The sequence below is a fragment of the Macrosteles quadrilineatus genome, unplaced genomic scaffold (genome assembly GCF_028750875.1).
Source record: "Macrosteles quadrilineatus isolate MER2022 unplaced genomic scaffold, UCM_ALF_1.0 Scaffold_7__1_contigs__length_78375512, whole genome shotgun sequence".
Classification (NCBI taxonomy): Eukaryota; Metazoa; Arthropoda; class Insecta; order Hemiptera; family Cicadellidae; genus Macrosteles; species Macrosteles quadrilineatus.
The window spans coordinates 22,882,878-22,896,153 of NW_026542600.1; the positions used below are offsets into that span (position 1 = coordinate 22,882,878).

The 13,276-nt window shown below is 34.8% G+C and overlaps 1 protein-coding gene across 1 annotated transcript in view; it reads left to right on the forward strand.

The window, feature by feature from the left end:
* Positions 1-11,166, forward strand: part of LOC128998469 (ribonucleoprotein PTB-binding 1-like) — a 65,623-nt gene extending 54,457 nt beyond the window's left edge. The window contains exons 2-8 of the mRNA XM_054424603.1: positions 650-941; positions 2,808-3,055; positions 3,388-3,570; positions 5,244-5,337; positions 5,648-5,752; positions 6,838-6,968; positions 7,113-11,166. Of these exons, the coding sequence (XP_054280578.1) occupies positions 650-941; positions 2,808-3,055; positions 3,388-3,570; positions 5,244-5,337; positions 5,648-5,752; positions 6,838-6,968; positions 7,113-7,850 (1,791 nt within the window). The 3' untranslated portion in view covers positions 7,851-11,166. The remainder of the gene's footprint in view (positions 1-649; positions 942-2,807; positions 3,056-3,387; positions 3,571-5,243; positions 5,338-5,647; positions 5,753-6,837; positions 6,969-7,112) is intronic.
* Positions 11,167-13,276: the final 2,110 nt, after the last annotated feature.

The following is a 13,276-nucleotide window of genomic DNA, read 5'->3' on the forward strand; positions in this document are numbered from 1 at the left end:
TGTGGCAACCTCGCCAATTGGAGCGCCTGCAATCCCTCCGAACACCGATAGAAAGCATTCATGCCTGCATGTCACAGGTTTAGGAGTTGAAGGCGCTAATTGTACACTTGATTCAGCCACTGTTGCTTATTTACTACTTCATTGCTTTGATTGATGCTATGTAATTGTGTGCATTTTTTTGTCATTTAATTTGCATTAAAATATGATAGCTATAACATATATTGTAACACAAATTTAATTTGACTTAAATATATTGTGCCTTTGTAACATTTTACTATGACTCCTAGGTACTTAGTAGATATTCCATGTAATGGCCAGCAGCAGCGAATTTTTAATTAAAAAAAAGAAGTTAAATGGGACACTCACAAAATGGCCGCAGCGAATTTTTAATTAAAATAAAAACAGTTAAATGGGACACTCACAAAATGTGTTGCTGTCATCTTTGATCCTTAAATCCTTTTATCCTTGGAATGTTCAAGTTATCTACAAATACTGTTTAGGGTTAGGGTTTCTTAGTGTGGTTAGAACCAAGGATTACCTAAACTTGAGTTGATGAATTTTGTTTATTGTTAAGTACAACTTCTATAGTTGTGATTTAGTGAAAAATATCCACAATTTTTATTTTGCTGATTCACAATCTTTGTTACAGGAGATCAGGGAGCTCCTCAATGACTTCCCAGTGACCAAGATCACGGTGACATCCGGGGCAGGTTCCTCGATGGCCAGGGCGGAGCTGGAAGATCCGGAGATGCTGGAAGAGTGGGACCGTGACAGGACGTTCCTTCTGCGTGGACAGTGTGTACCCGTGTGTCCTGCGGCGACAGAGATGATGTTGTGTGTGGCAAACCTACCTCTGGACTATACGGAGGAACAGTTCAATGCTCTAGTCAAATCATGTGGGGAAGTCAAACGCAGCTTCCTCATGATCAGCGAAAAGACTGGTACGTCACAGAACAGATTCAATGCTTTTTGTCTTTTTGTTCATTCTCTGATTGGTTAATTTTCACCTAAACGAAATTTTCAAATTTTATAATGTTTCCTATTTGTTACAAAAGATAATAATACTATGTTCGCTGTTACTATAAAGATTTATAATTTTTACTCTCAATTGGGAAAAGGAAGGTTTCAATTTGAGAACGACTTCTTCAGTATGAACAGCTTATGTAAAATAATCCATAGCGCATGAGCTGTTCTATGGATGAACGAAAGTTTGTTCTTTTTCCTTAAGCTTTTCACAGTCTAAATGTAGAAAGCTTATAAAGTCTTCCTAACTTAACATGATTATTTTTTACTATATTTGTTATATTTTTAACTTTATTTAAAAAGATTATATAGCAACTTAACAATTTGTGACTCCTTCTGTAAAGTGTATTTATTTTTATTCATTAATCCTTATTCATATCCAGAAATATCCACAACCCCAGGTTTTTTAATAAGTCCCGAAAGAAGTGTAATAAGTTCAAACAGAAATGTAGTAAAAAAATTGAAAAATGTACCTTTCAAATAATTACTTAAGATTCTGTATTAGAATGTTTGTCTAGCAGTTACAGAACACTTTTTTATTCCACATCCTACACTAGTCTCTAGTTCGGAACCGTTTAACACTTTATTTCAGTCTAAAGGTGTGTTTTTTGCTAGAGGGTTTGGCATCATCACATGGCTAAATCCATTGGTGGTTGGCAGGATTTGAATCCTGACCTTGGGATAGAAGCCCTGCTCTAATAAGCTAGACCTGCTCTCTCCCCAAACATTAAAAACTAACACAACTAGACAGGGTAGTATTAGCGCAGCATTAGTCAGCTTCTCCATGAATTTGGACATAAGTTTATTTTGGTGCCATTCAAAGCTCTTTCAGGACAATTTTGGCAAACCCTTCTATTATTTATCAGCCAATAAGATAGAGGACAGACAATTCTGTCTTTTGAGCTACATACAAAAGTGATAAAACATTAAAGCCAATAAATGCAAAGGCTGAGCACATTGATGATATCTAAACTGTCTGAGTTGGACCAGAATCAAGCAAGTCTGGCAATGTTGTCGTAAAAGAATGGGGTCCCTGTTGTTCATTCTAGTTTTACTGCTTTCTTTATTATCTGTAGCAAATATATTTATTACTGAAAACTTTGTTTAGAACTGTCAACAGAAACATCAAATGGGATTCAAAAATAGTAAAATAAAATTGCCATATTATGTTTTTGATATTTTATTTTTAGTTTGTTTTTTTATATACTGTGAAAACTCATATTCTGTATAGCTGGGTAGCTCAGTGGTTTAGTGCTCGCCTTGTAATCAAAAGGTCACTGGTTCGATCCTGAGGAAAGTGTGTAGCTTAATGATGGCTCAAAACTGGACCCAGCTGTTTCTAATCATTGGTCTTTCAATAAATGACCCTTACTAATAAAACACCTGATATTAGTCAGTAACAAAGCTACACTAGGCATCACACTCCATTCTACACTCATCCTTCACTCATATTTTGGTTAAAATATCTATATCAGTGATGTCCCCATCTCAATGATAATGATAATAATAGTTTCCTATTTTATCTATTTTTTAAACAAATAATATAGTTTTGTGAAACTTGTTCATTGAAATTAAGTCAGTATGGTTCAAGCAGTTGTGTGTTAACAAACCTGAATAACTTCTTGGTCATTAAAAAAAAAGAAATTTCTTTTACAAATCAATTGCAAAGTTGCTAGGGCCAACTTTACAAGATTTTTTCTTAGAAACCTTGGGTAGAAACTGTTTTGCAATATCGATATTTTGGATGCATTCATCTTCCTATTTACACCAATTTCATTTTCTAGGAGAAAGCAAAGGTTACGGGTTTGTTGAGTACAAAAGTAGAGAAATTTCACTACCAGCAAAGAACGTCCTCGACAGGCAACAGATCAACAACCACACGCTTGTCTGTGATTGGCTGGACTCGAGCCACGTTACATTTGAATCACTCCACTCCAAGTGCCTGTTTGTAGACCGTCTTCCAAAAAACTTCCGTGACATGAGTGAATTTCGCAAGATATTTTCATCGATTGTCAACCCTCCATATTGCCAAGTAAGTTTTACGGGCTCTTTAATCATGTGTTGACATGCTGTATTTATGCTTATTATAAATAGTTGTAGTAAAGAAACTGCTTTAAGGATAAAAAACATTTTTTTCAGAGTACCCAGACTCAAGCGTAAAAACCATAAAATTGTGAATCACTAATAAATACATTAAAAAAACACAAAATGTGAATTATTTTGAAAACAAATATGTAATTCCTAGAAATTAAAAATAATTACCCTCTTCAATATGACTTTATCTACTTTATTAACTTTTAAGTGTCAATGAAAACAGATAACCAACAAATCCCTAGCTCTATAGGTTGATATCTTTGTTTTCAGATTGCCCTGAAGCACGGGTGTCCACAGGATTGGGGGCTTGTAGAGTATAGTAACTGGGAAGACGCAGAGGCTGCGCAGACTTCACTCAATGGGTACAATCTGCACGGTGAAAACATCAGGATCAGTTATTACATTCCTGGAGTGCGGGCTATCAACCTCTATCTGCAGCTGCTTAATGATGCGGTCAGTGCAAACTAATCGGCAACTTTTGACTTATTTAATAGAACATAAAGAGCCTATACAAAGTGTGCCATCTGAGTCTGTCAATGGCTCTAACTTCCTCATGTCTTCCCATTCTTCTTTTTTTTATGTTTTATTTTAATTTTTGTTTGTTTAATACTGTGAAAAACTCATATACAGTAGACTCCCTCTTATACGGACACCTTTTAACCGGACATCGGTTTAACCGGACTACACTCGGCGAAAATGACATCTCTTTAACCGGACAATTTTTATCAGCACATTGGTTTACCCGGACTAGATCGGCAGGAAGTGGGCAGTACTGAAACAACTGTTCTCATGGGAAAGATTTGTTACCAGTGATCAAGTTGTCTAAATACAATGCTCTCCTAAATTTAAGTCAAAATTGTTGTTTTTACTTGGTGTGTATCTACAGTTCTTCATATTTAACATTAGGCTGAAATGTATCCAAGCCACAGGTTGTACTGCTTTCCAAAATTAATCTTAAGGCTGTTATCAAAGGTGTATAGACCACAGTTTTTATGCAGTGAAAGCACTTTTTACAAGGTAATTTGTTTGGGAAGATTGTTTGTGGGCTTTACTCACCTTTATTTGAGTCTATATCTATGGAATCAAAGTCCGACATTTTGCGGAACTCGAAAAACCTCCCGCTTCCTGTGGGTTGGAAAAAAACTATTTTTATCCTGCACACGGGTCGAACGCCTAATTATGACTGCTAGAGCTGTTGAACTTGGAAGTGGACGGGTAGGGGTGGGGGTACATTGTCGATTGGAAATAAGCCATTCACGCCCATGCCCTATCTCCTAGATTATCCAGAAGTTCGCCTTTAACAACTTTTAAATACACCGTACTAATATCCACCAGTGGTCGTGAAAGAGCGACTCTGCCGATCCATTTCCTCCAATACAACTTCTTGTATAGAATTTTAGATTAACTCCATTCAACAATATCGTTTATATCTTTGATGAATACTTATCTTTATCTATAACTTTTTTTATGTGCACATTTATTCACACTTTGGTATACAAGTTTGACCCACGTAACTTCTGCCACAAGAACAAGGAATTGTGTAAATTAGATTTTTGTGTTTTGTTGCTCGTTATCAGGTTTTAATTAGGTGACACAACTGTAAGTGTTATCTTTATTTTAAAAAACGGTTCTTGTATTTAGCACTCATATGCCTTAGTTTTTCAAAAGTATTCTTTAAATACGGAATACATACATATATCAGGGGTTTTATCTTGGTGCTGGGATCTTTTGGACTATTGACTTTATATTTAAATTCTTTAAGGCCAGTTGTAGAGATGTGTTTTATGTTTATATTTTCTTTCTAGTTTTAATCATTCATCTGTACTACAGATAGATTCAGCCTGTTTAATAAAATCGATGGCTAGGGCGGTCTTGACGTTTGTTTGGGTGGTTGGAGGAAAAGTTGAGTTGAGGCATAGCAGTCGGTTTCCTGAAAACACTAATACTAGAACCCTGTAACTGTTTCTGGACTAATACGTCTAGAAACGGTAATCTATTGTATTTTTCCAATTCAATTGTTTCCTCAAATTTTAAAAGCTTTCTATCTATTTTATTTTTTTTTACGTTTATGTTTTTTTTTTTCAAATTAATATAACTTGCATTTTATTATTATTAATTGTTTTCAGGAACCTAAGGGAAGATCTACTGGGCTACTTCCTGAACCAACTGGTCAAGCCATCGTGCAAAATCTTCAAAACCTTTTCAAACAGAATCCTATTTGTGAGTACCTATTATTAATTATTCCTTGGATATTAAATTTGAAATCTTAGCTTATGCAAGTTGTGATCCTAGAAGCTGCATTCATATGGAAATTGAAATCTGAATATAAGAAAGTTGTGTCATCTATAACAGGATGTTTTTTTTAAACACAACCCTAATTACAAGTTGGATAACGTGTTGACTGAGTCCTTACCCCTCAATATGTTTGTTAGGTTAGTATTCTTTTAAACAACACTTTAGATCAAACTGTATGTTTTTTGTCAAAAATATTTATCTAATTATGAGTTTTCATTTTCATCTATGGTTTCAGTTGCACAAAACCTGCAAAGTATAATTGCCAGTCAAATACAAGCGGCTCACAGTGGTGAAATGCCTCCAGACCCTAAAAGGGCATCTCCCTTAGTTACTATGCCGGGTAAGTACAGTACATGAAAACTTTCTAAAACATTGCTTAGTATGTTTAATTATTGTCAATGCTGAGGTAAATGTTTTACTACTCATATTTTGGAGTCTGTGATTGTTTGATCAGGGCTGCTTTTATAAATTGGCCCGGGCCCCAAGAGGTTTTAGGTTTTTTGGGGGCACAAAGAGGGGACAAATTTAACCTCAATGTAGGTGGAGAGAAGCGCAATTATCTCTCACTTTCATAGTGCATCACTTGCAAACCATGGGCCTGTGTTTAATTAATTTGTAAAAAATGTGTGTGTCACGATCAAATACCAACCCTAGGTAAAGGGGCCTCACAATGTGCTTGTTAAACACTCACATTGTGGAGTAAGCATTTTGTGTGGACATTGATCAAACTGAATACATCGTGGGTATAACATATTGGCTCAATTGCTCAAGTGAACACTTTTTCTCATAACATTTTTGTGGCAAGTGTTTGTATTTTAAATCCATCCTGAGCTGTGCATATTTTTCAATTTTGCACAAATTCCTAATTTATTTCAACAAACCTAATGTGCATGTTCAGACAAGGAATTTTAAGTGCATCAATTCCTAAATATTTCAGGCTCTTTAAGTGGTCAAATAAAGGTATCTATTGATGATTCAAGCATATCTATTAATCACTTTATTATTTAGACTTAAAACAACAAACAATTTTGATTCTCTCCCATTAACATGTTAGTAGACTTAGCTAACAACATCATATTGCAATATTAATAACTTTTTCCGATGATCTCACTCATTCTGATTGCTACAAAATAGTTGATGGTTTGTTTAGAATTTTTTCATTGTGATAAAAATAGCTGCTTTGTTATGAATGAGCTTCAGTGGAGGTGGCAGCCTCCAAATAGGTATTGATATCTGTATTTAAGTTTCCTATTTATCCTCATCCAGGAATCAGAAAAATGGGTGACTACAAATCTATTCAATCTAGCCTCAACTGACTAACTTATATATGTGTTTTGTGTTGTTTGTTTTTACCTGATGCCACTGATATTAAATGGTAAGTTAAGGAGAACTTTTATTGTTCAGTAATTATATATTTGTTTACAGATCCAGTCAGGAAACCGATTTATTCTCCATCAGGAACAGAGCTTCGAAAATCTCCCACCATCCCACCACCGCCACCACCAGGGCCTAGTCCACCGTTGTTCCTCAAGCCCACCCCTCCCCCACCGACCAAGGTATTTAGTCTTATATAACTAAATATATAATCTTAAAGATATATATAGATTCAGATTAAGTCATATTCAACATATTATAAATTATCACCTTCAAAGTTGTTAACAGCCAGTATCTTTACTCTAATAGTCTTATTTTACCTACAGATACCATTGCTGCCAAATCCGTCGATGGCTCCCCCACCCTCGAGAAGGTTAAGTCTCAGTCCCCCTGCTGGAGAAGTTGCTCCGCCTCTGCCTGTCGAAGAGGAACCCTCCCCCAGCTACTGGGCGGGACTACTGGGACAGCTAAGAGGAGGTCCTCCTACACCCGTCTCCTTCCCTGTACCTCCTCCCGAACCACCGAGTCACCCCTACAACATGCCTCCTCCCAATTTCATTCGAGAGCATGCTCCTAATATGCCCGTAGAGTTGCACCAGAGTCTCATAAGTCTCCTCAGTAATCCTCAGAACCTACAACAGATCTTAACCAATTTACATTCCCTGGGTCAACCAGCCTCAGCCACACCTACCTTCACATATCCTGGCATCAACCCGATGGATCCGTCCTGGCCAGTAGCCCCGCCTCTACCTCGCTCTCTACTCACAGTTTCTCCCAAACCTGTCAATTTGCCACCTCCGGTGTTCCCCACATGGGCTCCTACGTTCCTTCCCCCCTCCCCTCAACCTGTGTTCACTCCCTTCGGATCTCCGGGCATCATTTGGTCACAGGCCTCACCCATGGTCTCTCCGCAGCCTAACCCTATGATGACTCCTATCGGTCAGAAGAGGAGGTTGTTACCCTCGCCCGAGCCTAGTCCAGAAGGAAACTACATTGGTCAACATTCTCAGGGACTTGGCGGACATTATGCCGATTCCTACTTCAAGAGAAAGAAGAAGAACTGAGTTATTTTAAGTGAATTTCGCGTTTAGGGGAGAAGTTATTATTTTAATTGTACATATACTTTTATGTACCTCAAATTTACAGTCAGGTGCTTTGCTGCCCACAAGAGTCAGACAACTGTTTAAAGCCTTAATATCTCATGATCTCGAGTTATTATTAATTTAAGTAACAGCTAGATTCAGCTGTGACGTTATAGGCATTAACTAGATCCTATTAAGTAAGTGCCTTCCTCATTTGTGATCATTACAACTCGTGTAATAGGATTTTATTGTTATTATTTTTTACGGTTTGACGTTTGTCTTAAGTTTATTTATTGTGAGAAATAAATTTAAAGTTTTGTTACAGAAGGTGGGATCGGTATTATTTTTGCCTTTATCGATCACAGTACTTCAACTTTGATCAGTCTTATACTTCTTCTGTTTCTGTCATTTAGGGAATGGGGAGGTACAGGTTTTGATGGCACATGGGGCTCAGAATGTAAGAAATCAGCTTTTGTCGTGCTTAAAATATATTTTTATAAATATTGCTATCCTCAAATCAGCATGACTTAGTTTTCCATAAGTGTACTATATTTGATAATTATTTATATAAATATATTCGATTATAGGCTATACATATAAATATATATATATTCATACAAATGTCTGAAGCTGCCTTATTGAGCACAATGGTGCATGACATTCGTAAATTTTACTCACCGAGGCTATATAAAAAGCTATAATATTAATAATACTCAATCACTAGGCCTCGAATAATCTCAATCTAAAGCACAACACATTGCTTATCGTGAGAAATGAATTGTGTGCAAAGCCTTTACTGTATAAACATATGCCTTAAGCCTGCAGTGTGTTAGTATGGTCTATTATTTTTATTCTTAAAAGTCTGTTGATTTTCCTTCCGTTACTTGTTCTTTTTCTGTCCAGGTGTTTGTTAATTTCTTTTACGTTCCTTATTTTAATTAGCCTGTTTATTCTTTTATCATGACAGTGTTATTATTTATTTCCTGTTGTATTTTGTTTTAACTTTTTTGCACGATCAGTTTTATTTTAGATTTTGATTACTGGTTCAAACTGCAAGCATAAATATTAATCAGTGTGGTTCTGATCACACCATTATTTGTATGAAGAAATACTTTGTACTTAATTGTATGCAATGTTGTGGAATACTTATAAATCAGGATCGTGGCATTTTCAATCTTTGCTACATTGGTCATGCCCAATCACTGAAATGTATTAGATCGATCCAATTCGGTGTTGATATTGTTTTATAACGTATATGTATAATATGTGTACTTTAATCATTGATGTTTATTCAAGATTTTTCATTTGATTTTTAACCATAATAAACATAAAAACTCTTGTATTATTAAGAAATTTTGCAATGATTGTGATATCAGTTTCATCTCTTGCAAAATCGACACTCTAGATTCCCAATAATCTAAACCAAAAAATAATTTATAATTAATAGTTTAAATATTATTTTCACTGGTCGAGGGATAAGCATTCATAAAGGGTTGGCAAGAGGCTAGTCTGCTATTGCCATTTGTTTGGATTAATGGGTATCTAGATTGTATATTTATCTTTTTTGATGGAATAGTCTAAGTAAAAAATAGTGTTATATTATTTTACAGTTTAAATAAATGCATGGTTCTGAAGTTAGGTCATGCTTCCAAGAAACTTTAAATTGTATAAAAGTAAAAATATATATATTTTTCTTAGAATAACTCTCTTTTTGTAGCTTTACTATTTTCGTACTACATATTATAATATACTATAAACATTATGATAGTAATATTGACTCTAAGTGATATTGTATTCATCATATAAGCATTTTAAGTATTTTTTGAGTGATGTCAAGTTTGTTCTGTTGTTTTTTTAAATGTGTTTTGCCGCACTATAAAATGAGTGCAAGGATTTATACCAGATTCATTTACAACCCCTTAACTGCCCTTGTTATTTGCATCACCCGTTAGCTCTAACTGATTTCTAATTTCCAAACCAAGATATTACTAGTACTAAATTCCAACTTAGGTTAGTTGCTTTCAAAGTGATATCTTATTTATGACCACTATTCTAGTTACACTATCCACATAATTATAACCGTATATTAAATCAAAGATACAAAACCTGGTTCTTGCTGTCTACAAGAAATGTTACAAAGACTGTTAAGGGGTTAAAAAATTGTTCAGGGATTTTTTTCCTGGTCCCTAAATATAATTGCAAAGAGTTGTTTTAGAAAGCCTGAGTTATAATAATAAGCTGTTCATAATTTTATCTCACCGTCCAGTTTTATTTTATTTAGAAAACTAGTTCATTTGTTTTTTTTTCTTCAGAGCACATTACAAGGCAATGGAATTTGAACCATCAAAGTTTTCCTAGATTATGATTTGTTGGAAAAAATTAACATATTGCATGTCTGCCCTTATCACTGTGAGCAGTTTATCCATAAGTATAGCATTGAGCTCAATCTTAATAGGTGTAATTATGTACTACGTTTTTCTAAACTAAATGGGTATGGTGATATGAATTTTCTAAATGTGCACTTAAATGCTGTTGACATTATTTTTAATCTAAATATCATATATAACAAGGTACTTTTTTCCATCATTTTACTCTCTTTATCTGTTAGTGATTTTCCCATATAGAGAATAAGCTATTACCGTAGGTCACATGGGATAATGGACCCGGGACTGATTTACTTTATCCTTTTAATGTTTCCAGTAGAACAAAAAATTCATTCAAATTCATTTATATACAAGTAAATGACTTGTAAACTCTACGTTAGCACGGTAGAGTGAAAATCATTCTATTGAAATTTGATGCAAACAAGTAAAACTACAACAGAGATTATGAGGGGTAAAAATTGGTTTATCCTATTTTTTTAATAAAACATAAAATTTATTGTTTTCTTTCTAGACCACTTTGTAGAGATAAAAAAAACCATGTTGTAAATTGAAGCGTTGTGGTACGGCGTTGAAGAGTGGGAGTGATCGGCAGACTTCGGAAGTGATCAGAAAGAGTAGGTAGTGATTGGCAGGGGGGAGTGAATAGCAGACACTAGGAGTGATTGACAAATGCACTAAAATTAGCAGTATTTTTGTTAGGTTCCAAAATAACAGCTGTTTTTAGAAGCCGTTCAGTTATCCGGCACCACTAAAGGTATTGAACTGCAAGCGTGCAGTATTAAGTGCATTAGCAAGCGTCTACACCGTTCTTGGGTTTTTTTGCTCCGACAGCGCAAAACACAACTCAAGGGAAAATCACTACTCAATCCAACTTAAACACTTTTTTACTTGTTTAAAATACATACCCAAATTTTTTTAAAAAATTAGAGAATAAACCGAATTTTGGAGTTTCAGCACCTATATAAATATAATAATTAAAACCAAACTTATCTTCTAATGCAGGCTAGGGCAAGAACATGTTACAAGCCACAAAAAGAACAAATATTTTCTTGAACAAATAATGTACTTTTCTTTCTTAAAACGAGGACACGAGGGAATTTAAATAATATTCAAGATCAAAAGTCAACACCATACCTCAGAAAAATAGAGGTCGTGCGGAACGAGGTGAAGCCTGAGATTTTCGGCGGGAACGGTCTAAAGTGGGGAAATCCATGGTGGGGGTAGGAGACGAGCCGATCGTCGCCTCGCATAGCGACACTTCCCCCGCCACACCACTATTCCCCTCCAAGCTTCACCTCGTTCCGTACGACCTATAAATGATTGAAGCTTGGAGCAATACAATATGCACAAATCATAGTGTAGCCTATATGCATCAAATAACTGTAGTAGGGAGGGACCAAAATGTTTGTTGTATACTAACTTAAAAGTTGAACATTTGGAAGTTGAATACATATTGTGTAAACTTAAACGATGCTTTAATATTTTAGAATACACTATTATTACTGAATAAGGTTACACTTAGTGTAGGTATATTAAAATTTACCGATAAACTGCAAGAAATGTTTAGAACATAAATAGATTGAAGACTTATTTGCTCACCGTATCTTTTATATTTATGTAATTGAAATATTTCCTTGTATCGTAAATGTACATAATAGTTTGTTTTAGTTTTTTTTAACAGTTCAGAAAATCATTATCACTTCGTAAGTGCTTTCTGTGTAATATTTTTGCTACCACTATCCTTTTGTATCTGTTCTATTTGAATGCATATTTCATTTACCGTTTTATTTTGCTTATGTCATATTATTTTGTTGAATACAGATAAATATTAGTTGGTAAAAAATAACCATATTTTTATTTTCACCTCTTCAAATCTTGTCTGTCAATAAAAGGTGCAATGTGGCCACCTGGCTAACCATCAACACCACTCATGTTCTAACCTATATATTTAAACTTTCATTGAAGTCTTTCCTTAAAAATGGTTTTGTGGTTTAGTTAATCTTCCAACTATACAATTCAATCAGACTTATTTCTTAAATTTATCTGTCTTTACATTATGACTGGAGAACTAAGGTAAGTCCTAGTTTGCCACCAGCGGGCAAGACTCTATAAGAAGTGGCACTTATTTACACTACTTACTATGTAGCCACTTTCTACTTTCTAAGCAATGAGGATTTTTACAGCTACTACTCCCACTACTGGAATAAATTAATTCTAGGGCATCGTTCTTGATAAGTGCTACTCATTGGATTCTAATGACAACAGACTTGTGCTAATATTAAACCGCTATAAAAGTCACAATCATACTCCCTTGTAAACCTTGGCATACCTAACCTCTGTGAAAAACTGTAATTGCAAGGCTCTAAATCTTGTCCATTGAAATTCTACCCCCTAAAAAACGTTAGAGAGAATATTTAGAGAGAATATTTTCCTCAAATCAAAGTCACGTTTTAAAGATTAATTTTATGAACAAAAGTAATTGTAAAATATTGGATAACCTAGCATGTATACAAATTTAGAGGTTGGTTTACACAAGTATACAAGTAGATAGATTGGGGGCAACTGTCATGCTTGTACATTTAAAATTGAACTGAGAGGATGGAAAATTGGATTTGCTCTGATTAAATTCACAATTATAACTAGATACGTCATTGACTTCCACCGCTGATTTATTTAACTTCTAATGACCAACTCGAATGGTCATAATCGTAACCCCCTTCCTTCTTTGGCTGTGACTAGTTTCTAAGTCTCTTTTTTTTTGTCTTTAGGTAACCCATTTATTGTAGCAAACTGACGATGGATGATTTTTACGTGTTAGCGAAACATAGGTCTTTAAAACTATACAGGGTGGCTGGTCATAAGTTTTGCAAAATTTTTTGAGAGTAAGTACAAAGTAAATGAAGTTTGATGATGCATATAAGAGGTTCCAAGTCTAAAAATTAGCTCTGCAAAGAATTATTTTAAGATTTTAAATAATACCGTAACCATGTTTTTAAACACAATACAGCAGTTTCTCAATTACTT